Raw genomic sequence first — 27,619 nt, 5'->3', positions numbered from 1 at the left:
GTAGCAGCAAGACAGCAACCATCCTGTGGCCCCATGTATGAAATCTGGTTCCACAAGCCCTCCTTAGACTTTTGCAATTATATCGCCGTCGAGCCGTTTACATGGGTAGATGTGTTCCTTGGGGCTCGGGGTAGAAATAGATAGGATCCATAGGGCACAGACTTGCTTGCATTGAGCAAATAATTGCTTTTGCCCTTCGATATCTCGGTTCCCCTTCATCAAATCGCTTTGGGATTTGGGGTGGTAGCATGATGTGTGAGATATCTGAGTAGATCGTGATCGAAGAGCATGGTAGAGAATACGCAAATAGGAGGTTTTGGCGAGATAAGATAGGGATGCGTGCTTAGATCTAGTGCAAGACAGACGACTTCTGGAATGAATTGTTGAATCCACGATCCGATAGGAGGTCCCGTTTGAATAATCCCCGATTTGCAATGTCCTTGTAGTTCCTTGTAGGGTATACGTTTGAGCAGGACTAGATGTCTAGGGATGTCTACTACGAAAGGATTTTCAATCATCTAGGGAAGGCTAAAGTGACATTCAGCTAGGTTTGTGGGAGATGAACAACCGCATTACCATATTTGATCATTCTCAATGTTTTTTTTCTTGAGTATTGGAGATATTGACTAGATGCTTTTGTCGAACAGATATCTGTATTCGTCAGCCTTTCTAGCCCTTTCAGTCCTTGTAAGACTTTCCACAATGGGAAGATCTCATAATCTATCTAGGTATTGATGTGTGCCAATGGATGTATTGACTCTCGGAAAGGGAAATTGTTTCTTTCGTACAAAATGTCTTTTGCTTTTCATCACCCCCCAAGTTCAAAGCCCCCATACGTACATATATACAGAGTACATACATACGAACCATCAAATCGTTATCGAGAATTGATCATTGACATGGTCCCACCAGGATTAGATCTAAGAAATCACGGACCTTGCGCTACTTTTTTTTTTTCAACGCCATGTCACGGACACACATCTCTCAAGCTGCGACTTTCACTCAAAAATTCCCAAAATGCTTCGCACAACACCGCACCAGTTAATTTATCGAACAAACACAACCAAATCTCACACGGGCATACCCTGTCCTGTTCCCACGTCTCTTAATAAATCGGATCCTCCCATATGATCCACATTCCAACAGCCCCAATGTCCATGAACTATGGATGCCCAGGTGGTGAGTGCGAAATTCCCAATATTGTGTTTGATACATACCACACAGTGGCCTTTCCCAGGCTCATCTGCCCGGTACCCGGTACGGATGCTCTTTATATCTTTCTTTGCCTGTGGATGTTTGGGTACGCGGCGCACCATCCCACCAGGGGTTACGGGTGTGAAGCTTTGATTCAAATGGCATACCGAGCCCTCCGCTGGCAGAGCATATCATCCGTTCGCATCCGCAACTTTATAGTAGGTATATGGTATCATCAGTCGTTCCTTTTTTCACCTCTTGACTCTTGAGTTTGTATCCATTCATCTGTACAGGTTACAATATCACAGTTGTACTCAAGATCTAACACAGTCACCGATTTGTCTCTGCTCAGACATCATTTTGACATTGGTGGCTAGAACTTTCCCTTACTTTTCTCATTAATTATCTTTCCGTAACGCCTTCACACTTGTTTGCATTCTGTTGCTTTTTCAAACAGTGTTATAGGGAAGGTTCAGGTGATATATCCACATCTATTCTTTTCATTATATTTCAGCCTCAAAGAGTTTCGGCAGTGGATATATAAAGGTATGAGACTCTCCCTGACTCGTACTTGTCCGATATCAACTTCGCACTCGCATTGCTACTCGAGCTTCACTGAAGTTATACCTCACGTCACTATTTTCCCCTAGCCCCACCTAGTAAGTATACTACCTACCCCTCCAACCCTTTCGCCATACTGACCTATACCTCAGTCTTTCCCTCAAAATACACCATTCTCTTCAGCACCATGTGCGAATACACAAGGAACTACTACATCTACACTTCATGTATCGATCCCGGAGCTCACTACTTCTCAACCTCCATCGACGGAAGCAAAGAACGCCAATGTGCAAAGGGGCCCCACGAACGATACATTGTCGTGCCCGGGCATTGCCCTTTATGCTCATGAACACCGACGTTATCATCAATCCTCCGGAATCTCTATGAATCTCTCCGAGGTTCCACATATCACATTCGACTTCACGTACCATGATTGACACTTTTATTTCGCGTCTGACCTTGCACCAATACCCCCAAAATCACATGGCAGGATTTTGGATGCCTTTCTTCCGAAACAAACTCCGGGCATCAACATAGCGCTTCAGCGAATCGGTGTACTTCTTTACTAGGCGAGCTTATTTTGAGCAGGGTGTTTGGGACAAGCTATGGGATGGGCTTCATTTTGATTTTGGGGATATATATTTGTCACCGATGGAGTTTTATTGGTCAATTTTGCTTCTCTTGTATCGTCAACGGCTGGGAAAAAACATGGAAAGAGCTGGATCTCGGGTATTTGTAAAAGCAAGGGACGAAGGAGTATATTTAGCGATCAACAGCATGGAAGTTTTATTCATTGAGAAGCAAGGGAAAAGGTTCAGCTTCGGGTGCATACACAGATACACAATTTCTGATTACAGGCTTCATTCAAGTCTCCATTCAGATTCAAATATAATTTTTTAACCAATCTACTTTCCCTTTTCCCTCTCGTCTCCAGCTTATTTCCATCTTTAAAAGTCCGAAGTTTTGGTGGGCGAGATTTTCTTTTGATAATTCTAGTCAAGTACCTTACATTAGTGTCCGCATATGTGGCTGTCTACGAGCCAGTTACACAGCATGACTTCTGTTCGAGCCATGAACGCTGCGACGATCCTCGCCATGCTAAAGCGAAGAGCGGGAGGGTCGAGCCGAATTAAATGTAGAAGTATTGATAATCACATGGATGATATCTTTGGGGGTGCAAAAATAAATCAACAAGTTCTTAAAAATACGACATATCTTCTTTAGACATTCCGGCACCGAACACCACCGCCTCTTCACGGTTAGGTTCGTACCTATTGACTGTTTCTTTTTTCCCAATCAGTGCGATTAAGCTTTGGCAGTCTTCTGGACACAGCTTCTTCTCCGTGGCGTGAACTAGCTTAACATCAAGCTCACAGCCGCCTCACATGAAGATTTTTCTTCTCCAAATATGGGGACCCCCTTTGCTTTCGTAGGGTAATTGGGGGGACCCACGGGGACTAGATCTGACAAATCGAAACTTGAAAAGAGAGTTTTTTTTGCTTTTTAACTCCCCGATAGTATTGAGGAGTTTATTCCCTCAGCTGAAATGTAAATATGAGGAATGTATGTATGTAACATGTATGTAATATGTATGTAATATGTATGTATGTACTGTATGTGGTGAGGTAACCGAGTTCTTCAGCCGTGGATTTGGAACGAGGAAGAGGAAGCGGGAGGCTGAAAAGAATGGATGGAGAGACAGGGGATGGGAGATCCCCCACTTCGATTTTTTGGATGGATGTGGGGGCTTGGCGGATAAATATTTACTAGGTGTGGATATCAAAATTCCCTAGCCAGTACGTATGTTCCATTGATTTTTTAATCGCTCAAGATATTCTTCCGTGTTGCGGGTATGATGTATCTACCGTAAGGTTACTATCGTGGCTTCAACATGTATAATGCGATCATTGCAATAGAGAGTGTGCACGGGGTTGTAACCGACGTCCCTGTATCTTGTACAACCCTACATCTTGCACAACCTCAAATTCATCACTATTACAATTTCAATATTTAATTATAATTATAATTTATAAGATATTTAATTGAAACTTTGAAATATTAATAATATAATATAATGTTATTGTAAAGATTTATAAAATAATTAAATTTTAAACCTTATTAATATTGTAATTACTTACCCACTTTTAGTTTTGATTTCCACCCTTTCTTTCTTATTCCTTGACATATTAATTTCCTTCTTATTTAAAAGGTTTATAGCTTTTTGAGATATTAGATTTAATATAAAAGAAAGTTCTAAAGTATTTTTAATTTATTTAATAAATGAACTTAATATTTTAAAAGCTTTCTTACTATACTCTTTAAAACTCTATAAAATTTAATAATCAATCTTTCTTTACTTAACTTTCTTTTATATCTCTAAATACTTTTTTTACTTTTTAATTTTCTTTTCAATTTTCTTTAGTTTTTTATTTTATTTTTATTTTTAAATAATAAGCTTTTTAATAATTTAATATATTTTAATTTTTAAAATAATATTTGTCACGAGACCCCTTCTGGGAGTATTCAGAAGGTTTACTACTGAGCTAAAGAGCTTAAAAGACTAGGAGGTAGAACTAGAAGCTTTATCTTACTCTCATATATATAATAGAATAGAACAGGATAGAAAGGGCTAGTATTACCTTGTAACAATATTAAAGAAATATAAATATACTCTATTTGCCTTTTTTCCCATCAGATTTAATCTTTTGAATTAAGTTTTTTTTTTCTATTTTTACAATTTTTTCTAACTCTTTTGCTTTATATAATTGAATACTAATTTGAATTATATTAATAAAAACAATTTTAAAAAGCTTTGAAATAATTCCAGAATTATTTTGATATCAAAATTCTAATTTGAGTTTATAAAAAACTTTTATAGTATATAGAGTTTTGAATTTATTTTTATATAATTATATTGATATAGATGGTATAAAGAAAGATTTAAGTATAATATTAGTAATAATAACTCTTTTATTGTGAGCGGAACTTTGTACTGACCACATGGCCTATTCTCATAGCTAGTATTTATAGTCCTTCTTCCTGTAGTTTAAAAATGTTAGTTAATTCTCATCTAATTTCTAATACATCTTGTAAAACATTATATAAAGTCTCCTTCTTCTCTTCTTTATCTGAGGCACTATGTTATAGTGACTTTTCTGTGGTATATACGAAGGACTACTCTATAATCCTATCACCTTCAACTCTTTTATATTATATATAAAATAAATATTTATTTTTTCAAAGTGTTGGTTCGAGAAGGATACGAAAGACGTAGCACCCACGTATTATAGGTCCTGTATATCTAATTATGTCGGGACAGGGATCATGTGACCGCACTAGCGCTTGCGCTAGTGCCTCGGCACTTAAGTATAGACGTATCGTAGCCCTAGCTTTTAGAACCTCAAGCAATATTACAACAGTGTGAACCATAGTACTATATTGTCTTCACCATCCCCATGGTGATACCAACAAATTATATTCTATCTAAAAAGCTAGTTAAATAGGAAAATAATAGGCTTTACATAGGTATTATTAAAAGAGCTAATCTCTTTCGTATTCGCTTAATTCCTTTGATATAGTAGTTATTGTATTGAAGTTATTTCTTTGAAGTAAATATCTTTGTTTACACATAAAGAAAGAAAGTGTGTGAACAAGGGTATTCACTTCAAGGGAATGATTTCAATATAATGGCTATTATATCAAAAGGAAATAAACGAATGCGAAAGAGATTAGTTCTTTCAGTAATGCCTATATAAGGTCTACTACTTTCCTACATAACTAGCTCTTTAGATAGAATACAATTAGACATATAGGACCTACGAACACGTGGGTGCTACGTCTTCCGTATCCTACTCGAACCAACAGAAAGTATATTATAGATTATACAAATTTAAATTTAAGCTTTTTTGAATACAATCTAAAAATTCTGTTTTATGATTTCAGATAATCCTTTGTTTTTGTATAATAAATTATTTAATATTATATTATAATTTATCAAACATAAAAAGAAAAAGCTATAATCGAAAGGTTAAAATTGATATATAGAATTAGATAATAAAATCAGTGATATTATTTTTAATTTATTATATTTTGATATAAATTCTATATTGATGTAACGTGGTTTAACAGTGGCTCAGCTATATCAGTAAGTCGGTCATCATTTTTATATATAAAATATATTTATGTATAACCGTGCACTTTCTTTATTTATTGATATAATTTTCTAAAAATCTAATATTAAGTATTTGATTATATATAAATTATAAAAATCTAATTAGTTTTAATAAAATAGAATTTTTAAAATAGTTATTATAAAAAAAGCTTTTTTATAACGAAAATCATAACAATTTTGATTTTTTTTGAAATCGAAAAGAATTATTTAAAATAGAATTATATTTTTGAATAATCGATTTTTTATTATTAATTAATATTCTTTTCTTTTTCAAAAATAATAATTAATAATTAAAATATGAATATTGAAAAAGGCTGATTTTATATGTATTTTGAAGTGGCCGACCCACTGATATGGCTGAGCCACTGTTAAACCACGTTAATCAGAATAATTATTTATAATTAATAAATGATATTCTTTGCTTATTTTTAAGTATATATAATATTGAAATACTTTTTGAAGCTATATAAAATTAAAAGTATTAAATAATTATTTATTATTTAAAGTTTTGAAATAAGTTTTATTCCTTTTTTTAACTTATCAATCTATATATCTTGAAGATTCCCCAACTCCTTTTTATATAATAGAATAGATAATATAACTATATTGTTGATAGAGATATATACTAAAAAACTAATAAATTCTTGAAATTTGTTTTATATAGCTTTTATTACTTTACTTTTTTATAAGTATTAGTATTTATTATTTTCTTCATAAAATATATCAATTTTATTAAAAAACCTTTTTCATCCTAATTATATATATTTTACAAAGATATATTATATTTTATAATTGCTTTTGTTAATTAAATAAATAAAAAAGAAGGATTAATAAAAGCTTTTATATAATAAATTGAAAATAATATTAATTCGATTATAGAAATATTCAAAATGATTAATATTATTAGTTTTAATATATAAATTATTAATATATTAGAGATATTAATTTTTAAAATACATTAAATACCTTTTAATAAAATAAACTATTCAATTCTTCTCTATAAATTAATCTATAATCTTTTTTATTAGATTTTTAATTATATAATTTATAAAAAGTATAAATCTTTATATTAACTTATTAATTGAATTAATTAAACTTTTTTCTTGCTTTTTATTAAGATATTGATAAATATTCTTATAAACAGAAATATAAGAAGCTATTTATTCTTTATATTATCAATATAATATAAAATAATTGATATTATGAATTTTCATAATAATAATTATATTAAGCTTTTCTTCAGCTTTAATTTGAGTTATTGCTTATTATATATAGTTTTTTATAATTAATATAAGTTTTTTAATTGATTTTTTTTGAGGTTTAAAAGATTGTGTAAGATATAGGGTTGTGTAAGATGTAGGGATATCGGTTACTCGTGTCAATGCGACTTGTATGAAGATCATTCGAAACGACATATGGGTCTGCATCATCTCGAAGTTGTTTGAGAGGTATGTTATACATACCTAGGTACTTTGTATGATCGTTTCTTATTCTACATGGATATAAATGTGTACTGTAGTGTTGACGAGTTTGATACAGAACGGCTCAAGTGTTCTCGCCTTCCTCAGACTTCGGGTGTAAGGGATTCAAGGATGTATTGCTGACTTGGTGATCGGTATGATGCATCGTTATACTTTTTTCCACGTAAAAGCAAGGATGTCTTCAAGCGCAATCCTATTAAAGTGCATCGTTCTATCACGGATGTGGCTCAATAGTTGCGTCGGTGGTAAGTCATGGGAAGCTAGAACATTCATTGATGCTTGGTCCCCTTCAAGGCCGTTAAGAAAGACACTTTGTCCACAAACTCTATTCAACACTGCTAGGCACTTATGATGATACCGGTACCGAGCCCTTCCAGTTAAGGGCAACGTCTGTGCATCAGCATTTTATCAGAAAAAAGAGCCGACGGGGCAAATCCTATGGCTTGATCCTGACAGACAAGCTCTTTGCAACAGAAATCAGCTAGAAATGTTCGATTGATTGCAAAATGGACAATTTCCGAAGCTACCGAAGCAGGGATAGCGCATTTTCTTTGACATCGGCATATACCAAAGTTAGACTTTGCAGGTAGTAGTCCTTCTAGTTACATACAATCCAGTGATGCCAATTCGTGTAATCACATGCTCGAGCCGCATTCAAAAATCTTATGATGATTATCTTCCAGTTTTCGCATGTTTCCTATCTATTCCTATCGCCACAAGCGAGTAAACGCCGACTGAACTCGTAATTTACGAGTTCAGTCGTAATCTGCCATCTTAGCGTGATGCCAAACGCTTTGAAGTTTGAACAGGTGCTAGCCTTGAACTCAACGAGGCTTCCACTTGTACCTCGAAACTTTAATCGAACCCCGAAGTCTAGACACGGGATGATACACATTTCGAAGTCCAGCCGTTCGCGACGGTTTGTTCCATACCGTGACAGTGGATTTGTCCCGCAATTGACCCCTCAAATCATCGGTTTCTGATATTGGGTGTACCTTCTCAATGCGGAACTTGTTCCGACGCTTTTTATGAAGCTATCTTGGCGTGAATGAAAGTGTACACACGCCGAAATCACCGAAATCAATAAATCTTCAAAAATGTTTCTTTCCAGATGTAGATTCTGTTAACGAATCTCTTCTGAGTTTAGGAAAACTTGACATGCATATCAACTGTTAGCGTCTGAACCATCTTGTGCTTGGTTTTAGATGAGAATGTGTATTGATTAATTAACGAAAGAATTTTGAGGACGATGTTTGATTCGAATGTGCACATAATCTTGGCCACGCCGAAGCTATCAGTTATGGCCCCTGCATCAACATCATGTCTCCGCGGATGTATCACTGCTTTTGCGGCCCAAACTATGTCAGTAGACGCTAAGAAAACTTGGTCAGTCCTCTTGTAGACTACAGTTCAACGTCTTATTTCCATCTAAATCCAGAGTCGCGTCTTTTCCTAGCCAACCAAGTATGCTCATTGCGTGGTGTAACTCTCTTGAAGCTAATCGCATCAAACATACTCATCTACAAACTTCAATTCAAAGCAAGTATCTTGATGACATCGCACAGAATGTTTGATGTAATTTAGATCATATTTCGAGATTCATCATGACAAGGCTCATTGATAAATTGAGGGTCTAATTTGTGTTAGGAGAGCCGGATATCCGGATTGACACATTTAATATGAGGACAGGTTTTCAATGTTCGAAAAGCTAGGATTTGTTTGAATATATTTCACCCTAAGAATCCACTATCGGCTTGCAATAGGTATTTCTATGGGAATGGGCGGGGGACAGAAAGGACTAGTGTCCCCTCAATCTAGAGATACTTGAAATTTCAACAGGAAGCCCCCCAGTGGGGGTATGCCTAGAGGTTATATAGGAACATTTCGGAAGTAATTGTACATAGAAATCCATAAAGGTTGACTCTCGGAGCTTTTGGGGGACGTGGAATCTGGAGCACAATTTTGAGACATCCCCACAGAAGAAAGAGGATTGGGGTTTTGCGTGGAGGTCTCGAAGTAGATTCGAGGAGGCAGGAGTGCGAAAGTTGAACAGACTGTAGATGTAGGATTTCTTGTGATGAAAGAACAAGTGCAAATATCATTTCCAAGCCAACCTAGTGTTGATCTAGAAACTACAACCCTCTTTACGTCAATAAAAACAAAAAATAAGGGCTGAAAACTTTATCAAGCTGAGTTGCTACACTTGGCAACACTAGTCGCAGATGTCAAATCAAAGACCTCGAGGTCATGTGTATTTACCATTCACATATTTCCATTATGCCACGTATCAGGGCATATTTCTCTTTCCTCTCCTTTTCCACCCTTCCAGCTTTCTTTTTCCGCTAGATATTGCAGAGAAAATGTTTTCTACAACGCCGTCTCAACAACACCCGCCCTGGCTGAAGAAAGCAAATGAGGTAAGTCAGCTGAGTTTTCCACACATACAGAAGACACGATATCTACCCGCACTCTCCCAGCACAAAAGAAGCATATAAACTGTGTACAACTTCAAGATTTGTGGGTTTCGGGCAGGGATGTAAATACTGAGGCTTTGTTTCTTCTACCTATGCCTCAAACCCCCCAAATCATTCATGTGACTTCTTGGATCCTAGTACACCATCTCGTCTCATCCCATATCATATCATATCCTAATCCGTTCAAACACCAATCACAATATCCAACAAACCCAGCAACCAAACAGCCGAACTATGACAGTTACGTTACACAACTCTCCATCAAGCTATTAAGTGTCTCAATATCAAAATCAAGTACAACACGCCATGTGGCTGGAGCAGCGGCAAGTTTGCCCTACGATACACAAACAACACAATTCATCATTTCTCAGCCCAAAATACTAAAAATCAATCATACTGGGATCATGGACTGGAAGATCAGATGACACGCTGACTTCTTTAACTCGCCAAGTGCATAGTTCGTGATGATAGGTTTGGTACATCTTCATCTTTTGATTCCTCGGGAGAATCGCGTCATACGTCAAACAGAAAAGAAATTTTGTGGCTCATGCAAGCTTAAATTCCAAAGAGAGAAGGTATACAGCTGTAAGGTAAAGCAGGAAGTTACATATCATTTGGTCCAAATCTGACAGGGATCGTCATGAGCGGGGCATAATTGCACTGCGCTGAAACACATTTCGGATCGAAAACAGGATTCTTTATCTGCGAGTTAAAAATTGCATAGGGCTTTCGACGAGGAAGTGTCTACAATCTTATTAATGCCTCTGCGTCTTACTCATCTACTAGCCCAAAAGTCGAAGCTGCATTCCGAAGATTTGAATATCTGAATTTTATTGAATAATTTCGTTGGTTTGAACACTGTCTTCATTTTGAATATTGGATTGCTTTCAGCCAGTCCAGTCTATTGTCAATCTTGATATTGATATTTATACATCAAATGTTCCAGTACGTAGTTTAGAGCTACTTAAAGCTCACTCTTTACTTGAGTATTTGCCTCCACCCAGGCCTTGACATCCTCTCTATCTCTCTCAACCCAAGCGCTCTTTGCTCTAATACTATCCAGACTTTGTGCCAGACCCTGGTCAAAGCCCTTGGTATCTCTCTTTGAAAAGAACTCCTCGATTCGCTTCTGGTTACGTTCACCGGTGAAGCCCGATGTGCAAATAGTAACCATCGTTCCCAACATGGACAAACCGGCTGGTAATCGTCGTTGAAGTTCTTCCCAATTTTCGGTCATCCAAACATATAATGCCTCAATACCTTCTGGATGACCTCTAAGTCCGCTAATGGGGAGGTAAATATCTTGTTCCTTGACTTCACCGCCGAATGGTAGAGCAAGAGTTTGCTTGATCAATTCAGGGTCCTTAGCTCGTCCCAAAGAACGGAGGGCAGTGTTACGCTCATCGCTATTTGTGGAGTTGCGGTAAGCATCTAGGATGATGTCGTACTGTAAAATATTAGCTACCATATATTTTCTGAAACGACTGAACATACCTCTTTCTTGCCACCGTATTTCAAAGCGATAGCATAAACGCTACCGCGGATGTTTGGATGAATAGCAGATTTGTCACCCGCTGCAAACTTAGCAAACATATCTTGTGCAGCTTTAATGATGACCTTGTCACCGGATATACCAGCACTACCGAAAAGTAGAGTTTTAAATTGTTGCTGGACATGCTCGTCGCTGTCCTTGAACTCCCATCCAAATTTGTGGGCGTATTCGCTTGTAAGCTCTCTTTGGAATGACTCGAGTCCATCTTTGACTTTCTCGTCCTCAAAGACCCAAGCAGTTTGAATACTGCCTAAACGGGCGAGGATTTCGGTCCAAACAACAAACTCGGTTTCACTGGTGAAGCCCTTGAACAAGTTTAGAACACCGGAAGTCTTCTGGTATCCAGCTGAAGCGAGAGCTCCTGCATCTGCGATCATTCCTGCACGATCTTCGACGGTAAGAAGACCTTCCTTGGCAGCTTGGCCTAGCTTTTCGAGTCGCTCCGGAGTGTATGATGTTCGATAAATGCTAGTATGGTCTGCATTCAGCTTGAAGAAATCTGCAGGGACCTGAATAGTGTCTTCTCGCTTGTCTAAAACCAGTTCCTCATCAACACCGCTCGTAGTGCGGAGACCCAAGAAAACCGGGTACAAAACTTCATCCTCATCAGGCTTGACGTCTGCTGTTCTCAGGAATCGATTTTGCTTGACGTGGATGCTCTTTCCATCTTCGTTCTCGGTGACACTTACAACAGGATATCCGACCTGTTTTGTCCAGATGTCCATAACTGCCGAGACATCCTTACCGCTCGCCTTGCTCAATGCATCCCAAAGATCACCAGTTTGGGTGTTGCCATAAGCGTGCTTTTTCAAATACTGGCGGATACCCTCCATAAACACATCTTCTCCCAAATAGCTTGCAATCATGCGAAGGACACAAGAACCTTTAGAATACGAAATAGCATCAAAGATCTGGTTGACTTGATCGGCTCGCTTGACTGGTACTTCAATTGGATGACTGCTTCGAATAGAATCAAGACCGAGGGCGCTTTGCAGGTTATCCGTCACGTAGTTTTGCCATACCTTCCATTCTGGATAGAAGATGTTGCAGGAATACCATGACATCCATGTTGCGAAACCCTCGTTGAGCCACAAGCCATCCCAGAAATCCATTGTAACCAAGTTACCGAACCATTGATGAGCCAACTCATGCTGGACGACTTCCGCAACTCGTTCCTTTGTAGACGCACCGCTGGTCTTTTCGTCGAAAAGGAGATCAACAACACGGTAAGTAATCAAGCCCCAATTCTCCATGGCACCTGCGGAGAAATCTGGTATGGCAACCATATCCTACGAATGAAGTTAGAACATTTGGAGTGGGAAAACTGATGCAAGAACTTACCATTTTTGGTAACGGGAATGGACTATCAAAAGTCTTCTCATAAAACTCCAGGGTTCGTGCTGCAAGATCCAATGAAAATCTTCCATGCTCGATGTCTTGATTTGGAGGAGCATAAACTCTGACTGGAATTCTGAACTTGTCGGTCTCAATGTAGTTGAGTTCTCCAACGATGAAGGCGAGAAGATACGTCGACATTTGTGGCGATTTGTTGAACTTGACAGCCTTCTTGTTTCCCTCAACCTCAGTCTCCGAGGCAACGTCCATGTTACTCAAGCAGGTGAGGTGCTTGTCCGCGACCAAAGTAATTGTGAATTCTGCCTTCAATGCAGGTTCATCGAAACAAGGGAAAGCTCTTCGGGCATCAGTCGGTTCCATTTGTGTTGTGGCCAAAATACCCTCAGATCCATCCGCATTCTTGTAAGTTGATCTGTAAAATCCTGCCATCTTGTCATTGAGCTGGCCAGTGAACTTCATCTCGATTTGTGCCTTTGTTCCCTTGGGGATGGTTTGCTTGAAAGCAACCTTTGTGGTCTGGCTGTCCTCATTGTAAGAGACATCTGGAGTAGAGCTGTAGAATGTTAGATTTATTGAGGAAGCATATCACAACAGGCTTGTCAATCAATCACTGACCTTACAGCTTCAGATCCAGAAATGACTTTTGTGCTGTGTATCTCAAGCTCCAAAGTGTTGAGGGAGATAGAAGTAGTATCTTCAGCAACATCTAAGTCGATTATAACAGTACCCTCATAGGTATGCTTCTTGAAGTCCGGCTCTAATGTGAGATCGTAGTGTCTTGGAATGACATTTGCTGGCAAGATCTCTCTTCCCTTGGTAACATCGATTCCTGCGCTCTCTACCTCCTCTCCGGCATGTACACCTCTACACATCTTGTGTCTTCTATATGAACAATGGCGGATTGCCGAGGTAGTTAAAGTTGTATTTCGAAAGTTGTTTGATAATTGAGGACGGTTTTTTGCAGGACTGAGTCTAAATTTGAATAATCGGTGAGCTTATGAACACTGCGCACTAAGATGATAGTGAATAAATCAAAAGCAAATTTGGGGTTAAGTGTGTTGATCTTGCCTCAGTTGACTTGCTTGAGGAATCACGAGGGTAGATATTCAAGCTTGTACAATGAACGGAAAGAGCTCCACGGAATGAAAGAAATAGCGGGGTATAACATACAATGAAGCGGAGCTCCGAAATGAACTAATTGAAAGACTTTGAAAGGTTCTGCTAACAATTGGTAATCTTCTTTGTGCTCTACTTGAGGAAAGGAAAACACTGGCTGGAGGCCGAGTAAAAGAGGATGTAAGGGTATTGGAGATACGCATTGACATCGAAGCAAGAAGTGAGGGAGGGAAGCTACAAAATACACCCACGAAGACACACAACGCCGTTTGCTATGCTATGCTATGCTATGCTTTGCCGTATGTCGTATGCCGTATGCCGTATGCCGTATGTACAAATATGACACGCACCACCTTTGCAACCTGGGCAAAAGAATGAACGATCGAAATGACTGGGAAGGAAGGATCGAACTACCAACGATTGAGGAAGGTGGGGTCTTTCTGGGTCTGCAAGCAAAAGCTTTGATGAATGCCAGTGGATAGAGGCAGTGGCAGAAAGTGTACAGGAATGGCCAGGTGATGCCGTTTAGGACGAGAAGGATGAATCAATACCAAAGGTGGGAAAACGGCTAAGGTTAAAGCACCTGCTTGTCACCCTTCACTAATGCGAGTGAGATGTGAGATTTTGACCCTTAGAAGGAAGAGTGGCACCAAATAATCTCGTACTCTTCTATTCGTACAAGGATATATCTTCAAAAATCATCATACTCATCATTGATTTATTTTATCCAGTTACTGTTTTGGGTAGCGGTGAGGAAGGCTCAGAGTGCATTAAGCCGCATTGGGTGATGTTCTCCATTTAACCGTTATACAAAACTTTTCTTCTCGCCCGCTTCTTTTGCTTCCTTCTTCAAGCAACTTAAACGGTTCGAACAACATTATATCGATCTTTCTCCTACGATATGTTGACGTGCTCCAATATTGACTGTCAAGGTTGAATTTGGTTGTTGCAAGAAGAAGATTTACAACCACCGCAGGTTTGAGGCGACCAATAGCTTTCGAGCTTTGATTGGAAGTCATAGGAAGACGGTACATACTTTTTGACGCAAGCCAAGTCAATGTCTATATAGACATCGATGTTGGTATCCATGCATGCTCGTAGCAGCTCGTAACAGTTCTCAGTAGGGAGAAGCAAGGTATCTTTATCTGCCATGGCCTTGAAAGCTTCCCAATGCTATTTTAATCGACACTTTATTCAGATCTTGAGCTCTTTCCTTTCTGGCCAGTGAACTCAGTGACTCTTTATTCGAAGCTCTCCATTGTCGGGCCTTCATATTGTGGTCCAGCCTTTGACAGCACCCAGGTACCATTGATTACATTGTCCTTTATTATCCTGCATCTATACATCCGATCCCTTATCGTCTGGCAGATCCTCCATTACACCAAAAAGAACCTTGAGCCAGAGACTACATCCCTTGCATCCCACACTGATCTCACCATCTTCAGCTGCCTCCTCTAAATCTTGCTCTCGAATTAAGAACCCTCGATCATCTCCACATCTACAGCTTCTATACCATATACCATTCTCTTCTTCGACATTCAAATCATCCAAATCGACAACTTCAACGCCCGTTCGGAAAACTTCCCCTTCCTTTTGTCCTGCCCCATTTATAGAGCGATTCTGCAATCTCAGTTCCTTGTCATATTGTGCTCGTAGTTTGGAGTCCGATAGGTGAGAGAAAGCCACGGATATTTGATCAATAGTATAAAGCGATTGGGGTCTGTTTGTATGACCTTGTTCTTGGCTTTGAGATTTGTCAGGATGATTTCGAAGGAGTGCACGTCGATACGCGCTTCGCAAAGTTGCTACCGGAATGTGTGTTGCATTTTGAAGAGACGACGGGATGTCTAAGATCTCGTAATATGTCGATGTGCAAGTCATTGATCCATCAGGGTCGAGTTTTGCGGTCCTTGTCGTCTTTTGTTTGTCCTTATGATTCTACGTTTTTTCCTCTATGCGACCTTGACCACTGCGCATGTGAAGTGGGGAAATGTTCCTCATGCCTGAGGCGTGAATATATCCTCCACCTTCCACTTCTGGTCAGCTTCCTATGCTGGAATATCTTGATCGCATTCCATCGTATTCATACATATTTTTCATACATATCCTTCTGGGCCGTCCGAGATTATCCGTAGCTATCTACTAGGTAGGTACTCAAACAGCTCTTACTTGGAAATGTTTTGGCGCAGAGTAGATGTGAAAGTTAATTTGAAGCGTACCCATAAAGAATTTTGAAGGGAAGATGTTTCGATTCTCGAATCGGAGGGTAATTCAATCTTACTCATGACCATCTACACGATATATATATTACAAGCGACTGAAGGCGGGACATGACATGTGTCTAGGTGAGGGGGATACATTCGTTCCTTTCATGAAGTGCTTTTGGAAGTCTACCTAGATTGGTGTGGAATCAAGGTCGAAATCCAAGACAACTACATCTCGAAGTCCATCTTCTTTTTTGTCTGTTCTTGTAAAGATGGACAGATTCTCACTTCCTTCCACCTCTTGTATCTCGACTGAAGGCTCGCCATCAAATCCTGATGCACTCCACACAAGGTCAAAGAATACTTGTCCATCCTTATTATGAACCTTCACGATGCTGAGGGTGGAATCTGTATTTCCAGGCAAAGCGAGGTATACGTTATTCTTGCTATCAACAGCTATGCTTCCTCTCGAGCCAATTTCGGTAGGCTTGTTTATGCCATTCATTGGGACAGCGTTCTTCGTCCACCCCCCTAATATACATTAGTACAAAGTCCTCAACACAATTTGATCAGTATTGCGGCTTTACCTGTACAATCACGGTGATAAAGTATCCACTGCTGCTCGCCAGCAGAATTTTCCCTGTTCAAAACCCAGAATCCATCTTTCCGATCCACCGCTTGAGCTTCTTGGTTCAAGATCCCACTTCCCATGGGAATCTCAAAGACTCTCGCCTTGGACTGCGGCAAGATGGTGTTTCCTTCCTTTCCATCCAGTACGGCCAAGATTGTTCCATCCGAACTTTTCCACGTCTTGCCCACATCTTCCGAATAAGCAAAATTCAGATCATTGTTATTCTCGGGCCCGTTGGGCCCTGCTTGTTGTTTATGCGCATCTGTGCCTGTGGAAGATTCGAAGAGGATGAAGTTTCGATAACACCATGACAGATAAAGTCGCGAATCTTGATAATCAAGACCATTTATATATGGACTGTTAGAAACACCAGTAAGGTGCTGGCCCAAATATGTATAAGTGGAAGACTCTCCCGAGTAGCGGTAAAGGATATCTGATCCTAATCCTGCTCTGCATTCATATTAAACTCATGTGCAGATGAATTTGTATTAGAAAATACATACTGGCCAATACGATACGTCAATAACAGATCATCATCCACGTTCACGAATCGAGGATACGTGACTTCGTCCATCAGTTTATTATGTGCAATGCCAGGAAGATAATCTTGCGTTTGCGAAAACAGAGATGCATTCCACACATTGAAATCCTCTGGGTATTTTTTCGAATCTTTACGTTTCAAAATTTTAAATCTCAATCTAACATTTCTTAGCACTACTCAACTTTTTTCCAATAATAATAACACACCTATCACAATGATGATCGAACGCTATGTGTATACTTCCATCTCCACCACAGATACCGATAGATATCGTATTATGTCCATCATCAACCACCTGTTCATAGTCGTGGAAACTCAATATCTCCCACTTCGAATGCGTAGGTGAGACTTTTCTTCTACCTAGATTCATCATACAAGCATTCCGTTTTGTGGACGTAGGATGATCGGTATAGAATGCTACATACTGCCATCCATTAACAGTGGTAATTGCGTTTTGTTGGAAGGAATTTGCGTTGATTCTATGTGTTCTTTTGGGATCCGGCCCGAGTGTTGAAATGCTAGGTTTGGGAAGTCCCATTGTGAGTTAGATATTTGACTAAAGTCAAGCAAGCTACTCCAAACAACTTGGAAAACAAAATCCCCACCGCCATGACCTTCGATACTGATATAAAGCTCACAACTGATCCCACACATACATATCCCCACCTCCATCACGATACTGGTGCATGCACACACGCAATACCGATACCTGTCGAGAAATCGATCCTCGGCTCCCGACCCCAAAACTCTCATGCATGAACATCTCCCCCGAGATATCCCACCAATCCCCTGTCCTTCGCATATAAACCCCCAGTCGGTTCATCACCTGCCGAAGCTTGAAAATACTCTACCCCGCAATCCCCGGATAAATATCCCCGATAAGCGAATTGTGCAGTATCCCCTATTGGATGTGAACTTTGTTATCGTGGGGATGATTTGCAGTTCCCTTACGCATTGCCTTGATACGACACGACATAATATGCAAAAATAGTTATCTAGTGGTAGGGCACGACGGGATAGGATAGGATATTAAGGGTTAGCTAGGTAGCATTGCAGCTTTGACATGGCCTGTATGCAGAGACGGGGTGGGACAGCTGTATCGTGGTGAAATGAAATATAATACACATGTGCATCCTATGTGCTTATTCAAACGATCTCTCATTCTAATCTTCCTGGGCATCTCTTTATCGTGTTCAAAAATGATGTTTCCGACTAAAGCCCCTCGCGTCGACAGAGATATTCTCGCTTCCAACTCTCATTTAACGAATAAACGTGGTCCTTGGTGGCACGACCGAGGATTGCTTAAACTCAATCTCCTTATCATGATACCGTTGATGAGTGAATATGTGCAGGGTTATGATGCTAGTCTCATTAACAATGTGCAGCAGTTGAAGAGTTGGCAGAATGGTAATTAGCATCTTTACTTTTTTGTTCGCTGGATGCAACTCTTTTCTTTCTTCATGTTTGGAACTTGGTGGTGATGAGAGGGAGTTGTGGGTTTGAAAAGAAGAAGCGTATTCTGAAGGTGGTTTTATTGTTCATGGAAGGACTATACTAGATTGCACTGAAATAGGAGATGTGGCTGATGAAGGGATTTAACAGAATTCCATAACCCAAAGGGCTCACTCTTAGGTATTTTGTCGGCGAGTTATTGGGTGGGAAATGTCTTGGGAGTATTCTTTATCACGCCGCTAAGTGATAGGTTTGGTAGGAGAATGGCGCTGTTCTTTGGTAGTGTAGTTGCAATACTTGGAACAGCTCTTTGCACCGGAGCCATTAATGGTATGTTTGATTCATCTTATATTCGCGTGGCCATAAAGAGGTGGAATATGTGGAAAATGAAGATATGACAAGATAGAGAAAGAATACATGGCCGAGCATTGTAAGACAAAGGCTGATGGAAACTTAGCTGGTATGTTCATCGTCGGTAGACTTCTATTAGGGATTGGAGGAGTGGTTGTTGGAGCAATTGGACCTGTATTAGTAGCGGAGCTTGCGTATCCGGGTAAGTCCTCCTGAGAGGAGGCGAGCATGGTTCGATGCCAAACTGCGAGGTACTAATGGAAAATAGATCATCGTGCGACCGCGACTGCGCTTTCAAATACCCAATACTCAATGGGCTCGATCATCGCTGCCTGGGTAACTTTTGGTAGGCTTGTTTTGCTATAGCCTGCACATGCTGAGAGCGAGATACTAACAACAGATAGGTACATTTCGATTGAACTCCACATGGTCATGGCGCATTCCCTCAATCTTTCAAGCTTTGCCCTCTGTCGGCCAGGCAATTGGTATCTTCTTTCTTCCCGAGTCACCTCGTTGGCTTGTAAGCAAAGGTCGTGAAGATGCTGCTTTGGATGTATTGTCTAAGTATCATGCCAATGGAGATCGAGAAGATGAGGTCGTACAGTTCGAATACAGGGAGATAGTTGGAACAATCGAGTTAGAGATCTCAGCAAAACAATCGAGGTGGAGTGAGATATGGAAAGGTAAAGGAAACCAATGGAGAATGTTTATTATGATTGTGAGCCCTGAGTCTCTTATTCTGTATTCACTCGAGGCGGTACAGCAACGATGAAAATATTCGAGATGTACCAAATGCTGATAAACATCCATAGTTCTTTGGAATCTGCAAGCAATGGTCAGGAAATGGCGTAGTTTCATACTACTTACATACAGTAAGAACATCTCGGGCTAACCATTTTGACACCACTAACAATCTCCAGATGCTCGACGACGTTGGAATCACAACTACACTCCAACAAACTCTCATCACTGCAACCTCCCAAATGTTCTCCTTTGCTTGTTCTGTCGGTTTTGCGTTTCTACCTGCTCGAGTAGGTCGTCGACCTCTTTTGCTCTGGTCAATGGGTCTGATGTGGCTTGTTTTTACAATAATCACCATCCTTACTGGTGTGTTCACTCACACTGGATCCAAATCCGCTTCTTATGCTTCGGTTGCTTTTATATATCTGTACAGCGGAGTACACAACTTGGGATGGACAGGTGCCATGATGCTTTATGTGGTTGAGATTTTGCCTTACACGTTGCGTGCCAAAGGCATTTCACTATTTTGGTTAGTTACGGGTTTAGCGGGTGCATTCAATACCTATGTGAACCCATTAGGTCTTGCAAGATTTGGCTGGAAGTTCTATTTCTTCTATGTAGCATGGATTGCCGTCGAATTTGTCGTGGTGTACTTTGCTTGTCCTGAAACGAAGGGAACAAGTCTGGAAGATGTAGCTTTGGTCATTGAGGGAAACGATGCTAAAGTTAGCAAGATGAACTCAGTGAAAGAAGCGGTGATAGAGAAAGAGGATGGAATCACGGAACACGTTGAGAAGACGAGATAAATAAATGACTGCGAAGGTATTGAGTGGATGTATTGAATACTTCTTGATCTTGGACACCTACTAGGCATGCTAGGTAGAACATCTTCGTTATCGATTATTATATAAGTGATAGTATAATCTCTAGCTGGATCTATTGCGCAGAAAGTTAAAATGTCAGAAGAAGGTGTTCGTCTTTCTCCGCCAGTGCTGTCCAAAACAAAGCAAACTGATAAGTCTTTCAGAGCAGATGATCTTGCATTTATCAGTTAGATGAGTAGATTGCATTGTGATAGAAAACTCCGACGACGTCTCATATTGAATGTAATTTTCCCAATATACTGAATACCTAGGTAGGAATTTAAAGGTTGTGGTAATATAACACCTGCTTGTATTGGCAGAATTTGTGCTGCAAAGGTGAAGTTTAAACCCTTTCTCAGTTTTTCTTGTACCCGCCTACCTAGTATCCCTCTTCACCAACATTGATTAATTATTGACCATGAAACTAGACTGCAACCCTCAACCCCAGGATATCATCAACCTTGCGCGTACAATAAACTATCATAATCATCACCGACCTTTATCTGGATTACGATTCATCACGAAACAGATTTTCCCGACGGACTTTTGACAAGAGTTTGATTGCCACAACGATCGTCTCCCTCCTTGATAATGGTAAGTTTCTCCACACAACCCTGACTGTCAAAGATGTCAACCAAAATAGATGAAACAAAATGATTGACATTTATAAAGGCTCCCAAGAATCTACCACCCGCAGCCAAGCAGGCAAAGATTCTGGAGTGGTTTCGAACCTCCATGGGAGTCTATTCCTTTAAAGAACTTGAGAAACTACTCCCATCTGTCGGCTCGATCAATGGCATGCTAGTGAAAGAATACATCCAAGCGCTCACAGACGAGAATTTGATCCGCGTGGAGAAAATTGGAAGTGGCAATTGGTATTGGTCATTTACCTCAGATGCCAAGAAGAGCAGAGAAAATCTGATCAACAAATTGAAGGATGAGGAAATTAAATTATTGGCTACAATTGCGATTGCTGAACAAGAGGTTAAAAAGGAAATGACAAAACGTCAAGAGGACGATGAAATGCTCCTCGATGGTGGATCAGACAGACACGCTTTGATGGACGCCTATGAAGCTCTTGTGAAGGAGAACGACGCTCTTGATAAGGAATTGGATCTCTACAGTGATAACGATCCTGCTGAGATCTTTCGAAAAATGGAGGAAACAAACAAACTTAAGGAGAGCACTTTAAGATGGACCGACAACCTTGAATCACTTGAATCATTCTTGGTCAGCTTGACAGGAGACCGAGCTCAAGCTGGAGAGATCATGTATCGAGCATGTGGCGAGGACTATGTAGTCGGGGAAGGGTTGAAAGAATTAGCGGTCCCAAATTAGTGGATCCTTCTTAGCTCTACTTGCTTGGACAATCTCGAGTTATCGGAAGGTAATATGGTGGAAGTGGTACTACTGGCTTGCGATTATCATTACTCGGTCTGGCCGGTATAGCTTCATGTTTTGTTGTCGTCAGCTTTTTACGAAATATGATATGGAGGACAATGTGATCAGATATCAAGTGGTTTGGTATGCGTGGATGGAAACCGTTGATCAATCCGAACATTAACCTTAATCATTCGATTGCTTGAGAGCTGTTTGTTCGTTCGTTTGTTATTTCCAACTCGAAAACTTGATGATACGTTGATGAAACATTATTCATGTTACAGAAGTGACATGTACGCAAACCCCAACATCTCCACTTGGCTACTTGAAAATTTTGCCATATCAGATGCAAGTACAGCCCAAAGCGAGAAAATGCCTGGGAAGGACTAGACAAGCTTTTTCCCTAATCTTAGGCTGATCGCGATTTTCGAGGGACCAGCTGGGCAACAATCTTCAATGTCACAAACGGGACTCGGGGATTTAACCAAATTGTACCCCGCACCGAGGGAATCCACCAATTAGCCCAATAGACCGAAGAAATGTCATTGTGTTGCATCAAATATATCCTCTTTCGCTTCTCGTGTGCCCTATCACCTTTTCCAACGGTTCAACCTTCGATACAAATTGCTTCATATGGCTGAGTGCATATACTCGAAAATACGAATCCGTGATAGTGCTATGCATGATGAATAGTAAACCAACGCAAAATCTCAAGCTAAAAGATGAGTTCCCGTGTGAATCGAAGGAAGCCTATAGCTAGGCCAGGAAGAATCGGATCCCGAAAGAGATGACAAATGAGAATACACTTTGGTGATTCGCAAAGTGTCGAGTAAGACGCCATCACGGAATCAGGTTACAGTCCAAATGAACTGTCGGTATCTAGGTCCCTCACGAGACTATAAGGGATGCAAGAGTACCAGTATGATGAGCAAGCAGGCTGGCTGATGGCAAGCGACGTGGATAATATATGGTTTGCTCGTATACGTTGATCACTTCCTCGACGCCTAGAACAATCCAGCCCTACTGAACTCATCCCCTTTCACTAGCTGTTCATCGAGCGTTACTCACTTGTACCGAAAAGTTACCGAAAGTTACAATGCTACAATGTTACATGCTGTACACCCTTCATTAGTATGTTTTGACATACAGAATGGTTGGCTGACAATTGTATACACATGAAATTTGCATTGGACCGATATACTCCTCCCGCTTCCCGATAGTAATCATCCAAAACCGATATCCCTAGAGCCGAACAAGTATGCATCGGTAGGTAGATAATGTAATGCCCTTCATTTCCTTCCGTTTTTCCCTTTCGTTTTTCCCTCGAGTTTTCTGCTCTTCGTCTTCTTCTCACCAGGGACATACACATCTTACCATTTTCTACGCACGCTTCTTACCTACTAAGCATTTTCTTACGTCCTATGATATAACACCACCGCTTCCTCAAATAGCCACTCAACTCCTTTTATCCCTCAGCCTTATAAGTGAAAGAAGAGTATCAGATTGCCAGGTTTCAGAGAATACATACACGCCAATACCCACCATACACCACTGGCACGCCCAAACTGTATCGTGGACTGGATCATTGTGGACTGTGGGACCTAGGACCCCTGAGCAAATTCAAGCTTTCTGCAACGCGTAAGGACCTTCTCCGGGTCCCTCTTGAACCCCTTCAAATTTGTCTGGGCTACACGGCTTCCACGATTTGTACCCAATTTTATCACGAATCTTAATTAAAACATACTTTTGTTTAAACCAAAAAGAAGGTCGATTTTCGAAACCTTCTACATCCAGGTATTATTCCTGGTACTCCAAGGTTCTTTCGCATTCTCATGAAGAAAAAAGAGTTGCATCCCGCTTGCTCTCCCTTTCAAGTCCTCCCCCACCCTTCATATCAATCAATACCTAGTACCCAGAAACTACCTGGGTACCATTCCTATACACGTACAAGAATCATTATACTCTCGTTGTACTCGTTGTTCTGATTACCCTCATACTTTGCCTGCCTGCCTCCCTACCTACCTATCTCGCTCCCTCCTCTACCTAGTACCCGACCTGCTCTCTCGGACTCGGACAATTTATGAACATTGGTAAAACATTGACAAGTTCTAATCTGAGGAACTACTGCGAGTAACTACCTAGGTACCTACTTTGTACGAAAAAACTTACTAGGTGCATTTGAAATCTTTTGAGTTTTGACCGACAAAACGTTCACTCATTCACTCGCTCACTCGCTCACTCGCTCACCCACTCATTCATTCATCTCTTCATTGAAGAAGATTGCAAATCCTGGTTGCAAATCACAAATCACAATTTCACAAAAATATCCCCATATTCCCATCCCAGATCCTTCTAAGAGAGAAAAAGAGTCATTAAGTCAGTCTCAGGCTCAAGAATATCAGAGACCTAAAACCATTAGTCTTCCCGATTTTCCGTCTTTTATTTTACCAGTCAACCCATCATTATTGATTGATTGACCCAACTATCCTTCATCAACAAAACCCCATTCGTATTTCGATTCACTATTATATTCATATTTATTTATATATTTATTATTTTGCCATTTATTATTACACTATTACTATTACTATTATTTATTACTCAATTTCCACACTCAAGCATTGGCCATGCATCTTGATTCACTTCTTATTATAACGACTTAGCATTGGTAACTGTCGTTGTTTCCCCCGCAGTCGCCCGGAATTTGCAGTTCTGCCAATATTCTGCGTGCGACTTTCCGTCAATTCCTTCCCAGTACTTGGCAGACACGATTTAAGACTTGGCACCGCGAACATATCATATTAGCATGTGCGCGAATGTCACTTCAACGGCCCAGTCGTCGCCGACCGCATCGACAGGTCGCTCTCTGTTTTCTAGATTGACTGCCCCATTGAAGTCCCGAACGCGCAACCTGGCCGACTTCCATATCGAACCACTTGAACCTCATCGGCGATATGCACCGGGTGATCTGGTAAGGGGTGCCGTGGTATTAACTGTTGTCAAACCCGTACGGATTACTCACCTCACTGTCTGCCTGCATGGCTTCATACACGTCTACAAGAATGCCAATGGCGCGAACGAACCTCTGCCAGATACAGTGACGTTTGCCTCGGGCAATCCTATGAAGTCACAATACTTTGGGAATGGTTATTGCTCACTCTTCCAAGATGAAGTTATATTATGTGGTGAAGGTAGACTTGATGCTGGAGTATATAGATTTAATTTCGAACTGGAATTTCCTACCAAGGGTATTCCTACGAGCGTCGATGTAGGCAACTTTTGAGCAAATTCCAATGCGACTTGGACTAATGAATGTGATTAGTTTGAAAGGGGAACGATATCATATCAGATCTCTTCGACGATTACCCGGCCAACTACAATAGCTGCGACCTCGATGTGCGAAAGGAAGGTTGAGCTGGTTGAGAGAGTAGATGTTGGTCCCTTGGGCCCACCCCGACCTCGAACAATATCACTGGAACCCATCTCGAGACGAGCAAAGAGGAAGAAGTCCATTAAGCCAAAAGATCACCCTCCATCCCGCGAATATGCGGACACAAGATCCATTAGTGATACAACAGAAGCTACGTCGCCGCGGCCGGATGACTCTGTGAGCCAAGTGGATGTATTCGATAACCAAATACAACCCCGAAGCCCGGCGCAAAGCGATGTCCAAAGCACTTTCAGTACAGACAGTACGATCAGTAGTAGTACTGGCCTCAGCTTTCGGTTGGGACCCGTTCCATCATCGGCACGGTCTACTCGAGATAGCCAAGGCAACAGCAGCAACTCCCTAGACGATAAAACCATTACAGCTACAATCGAACTACTCAAGTCCGGATGCTTACCAGGAGATTATCTGCCCGTTAAAATTACGGTACAGCATACCAAAGCTATCAAAAGTATGCATGGAATTATAATTACGTTCTATAGACAAGGCCGAATAGATTCTTCGCCTCCACTGTCACTGTTCAAGGATATCAAGGGGAAAGAAGCGGAAAGGCTTAAGCATGAAGAATATTATCCTAAATCTAAGACTGGCTTAGGTGGTCTGTCACTAAGCTCCGCTGGATCGACTAGTGTCTTTCGAAAAGATCTATCGCAGACATTTGCGCCACTCATTGTTGACCCTTCAACTTTGACGTCGCACGTCACAGCATCTATCAGAGTTCCCGAGGACTGCTTCCCAACTATAAGTGGCGTGCCTGGCCAGATGGTAAACTTCAAATACCAAGTTGAAGTTGTAGTTGATCTGGGAGGGAAATTAGCCGGTCAACAACGACATGTACCACGCATTGGAACCGTTAGCCTACCTGCCGCCTATGGAAGCACAGGTAACAGATCGGAAGGGAATGCCAGCATGTTGGCTGCCTTTGGAGGTAGCATTGTTGACACGGATCACATTAGGCGAGAAAAGAGCGTGGTTGCCTGTGTTTTCGAAGTTGTTGTTGGGACTACGGATAGTGCTCGAAACAAAGCAAGGCATACCGGTAAACAGCCAGCTGAATTCTCAAACTCGAGGCCAGTCACACCTTCTCCAGCTCAAAATCCCATGCATGAAGAGCCCTTCGACCACGAGTATATACACCAGGAAAATGCGCAATACCCCAATCATCCTTATCAATATTACGAGCCAAATTATGACGAACCATACTCTTATGAATATAACCAAAATTTTGAACAGCGTGCGGATCATCATTCTAGATACCCACCACCATCACATACACAAATATACGTTCCACCAGCAGAAACTGAAGGACAAACAGAACTCAGTGAAAAAGAACAACTCAGGAGAGCAGAACAGAGACTTCTTCCCAGTCAGCCTCCGGATTTCCAAGCATCATCATCATCGTCATCATCAGCTGCAGCAAGGGGCAGTACCGGACCTTCTGCCCCTAGTCCAGCCGATGAAGACCTTTACACCGCCGATGGTCTACCACCCAGCAACCCCAGACCCCTTGCGTCTCATCCAGTTGACCCGTCGAATCCGCACTTAAGCGAATCTCCACTTGCTGGCCCCTCAGCCCCCAGTCTCTCGGATCTCACACCGCATGCCTCACACACCTCGCACGCCACAGACGATAAACAAGAACTCGAACGTCAAAGACTCCTAGCTGAAGCAAGCGCACCCTCAGAGTTTCCCGATTTGGAAGAGGAGGGCGAGAGTAGCCGACAGGGCGCTGCTGCTTCGGCACCACATGACCATCAACCTTCGGCGCCGATCTTTCACGAAGAAGACGAATATGGAAGCGGCTATGCACATCAGCATTTTGAGGGAACAAGAGTAGACCATGAAAGTTTACCACCGAGATATGAGAGGTAATTTGGGATGTATGTATGTGAACAAGAGTTTTTGTACTTGTAAATACCCAGCGACAGCGAAGGGGATGGGGGAATGGAACGGCGACATACTGTTGAAAAATATGCTATGCTATCCAGATCCCGAGGGGGACTTTCCAAGATATCTGCCAGTGGACGATTTAAATGAATACATAACATCCAAAAAATTAACTACCAAGATGCATCACTTTATCTATTAATTGTCACCTGATAC

At 40.8% G+C, this 27,619-nt stretch overlaps 7 protein-coding genes across 7 annotated transcripts; 3 read left to right on the top strand and 4 right to left on the bottom strand.

Moving 5' to 3' along the window:
- Positions 1–218: 218 nt before the first annotated feature.
- EAE97_003411 (uncharacterized protein) lies at positions 219–518 on the bottom strand (the record flags this gene model as incomplete). Its single annotated transcript, XM_038873923.1, has 1 exon — positions 219–518. The coding sequence occupies one exon, from the start codon at positions 516–518 to the stop codon at positions 219–221; it is 300 nt and encodes a 99-aa protein (XP_038735786.1).
- Positions 519–10,698: 10,180 nt separating this feature from the next.
- EAE97_003410 (uncharacterized protein) lies at positions 10,699–14,114 on the bottom strand (the record flags this gene model as incomplete). Its single annotated transcript, XM_038873922.1, has 5 exons — positions 10,699–11,328; positions 11,376–12,722; positions 12,775–13,342; positions 13,405–13,761; positions 13,960–14,114. The coding sequence occupies 5 exons, from the start codon at positions 14,112–14,114 to the stop codon at positions 10,846–10,848; spliced, it is 2,910 nt and encodes a 969-aa protein (XP_038735785.1). The 3' UTR covers positions 10,699–10,845.
- A 1,129-nt stretch (positions 14,115–15,243) lies between these two features.
- Positions 15,244–15,786, bottom strand: EAE97_003409 (uncharacterized protein; the record flags this gene model as incomplete). Its single annotated transcript, XM_038873921.1, has 1 exon — positions 15,244–15,786. The coding sequence occupies one exon, from the start codon at positions 15,784–15,786 to the stop codon at positions 15,244–15,246; it is 543 nt and encodes a 180-aa protein (XP_038735784.1).
- Positions 15,787–16,299: 513 nt separating this feature from the next.
- Positions 16,300–17,819, bottom strand: EAE97_003408 (uncharacterized protein; the record flags this gene model as incomplete). The annotated part of the gene is made up of 4 exons (XM_038873920.1): positions 16,300–16,640; positions 16,697–17,190; positions 17,244–17,438; positions 17,488–17,819. The coding sequence occupies 4 exons, from the start codon at positions 17,817–17,819 to the stop codon at positions 16,300–16,302; spliced, it is 1,362 nt and encodes a 453-aa protein (XP_038735783.1).
- Positions 17,820–18,480: 661 nt separating this feature from the next.
- EAE97_003407 (uncharacterized protein) lies at positions 18,481–20,631 on the top strand (the record flags this gene model as incomplete). Its single annotated transcript, XM_038873919.1, has 7 exons — positions 18,481–18,688; positions 18,884–19,063; positions 19,140–19,286; positions 19,353–19,430; positions 19,489–19,802; positions 19,897–19,956; positions 20,005–20,631. The coding sequence occupies 7 exons, from the start codon at positions 18,481–18,483 to the stop codon at positions 20,629–20,631; spliced, it is 1,614 nt and encodes a 537-aa protein (XP_038735782.1).
- A 648-nt stretch (positions 20,632–21,279) lies between these two features.
- On the top strand, positions 21,280–22,026 carry EAE97_003406 (uncharacterized protein; the record flags this gene model as incomplete). Its single annotated transcript, XM_038873918.1, has 2 exons — positions 21,280–21,282; positions 21,361–22,026. The coding sequence occupies 2 exons, from the start codon at positions 21,280–21,282 to the stop codon at positions 22,024–22,026; spliced, it is 669 nt and encodes a 222-aa protein (XP_038735781.1).
- Positions 22,027–24,874: 2,848 nt separating this feature from the next.
- Positions 24,875–27,388, top strand: EAE97_003405 (uncharacterized protein; the record flags this gene model as incomplete). The annotated part of the gene is made up of 2 exons (XM_038873917.1): positions 24,875–25,336; positions 25,391–27,388. 2 exons carry the CDS (start codon positions 24,875–24,877, stop codon positions 27,386–27,388), a joined length of 2,460 nt encoding a protein of 819 aa, XP_038735780.1.
- Positions 27,389–27,619: the final 231 nt, after the last annotated feature.

The sequence above is a fragment of the Botrytis byssoidea genome (assembly GCF_014898295.1).
Source record: "Botrytis byssoidea strain MUCL 94 chromosome Unknown BBYS_005, whole genome shotgun sequence".
Taxonomy (NCBI): Eukaryota; Fungi; Ascomycota; class Leotiomycetes; order Helotiales; family Sclerotiniaceae; genus Botrytis; species Botrytis byssoidea.
This window is presented reverse-complemented; position numbering and strand designations above follow the sequence as displayed.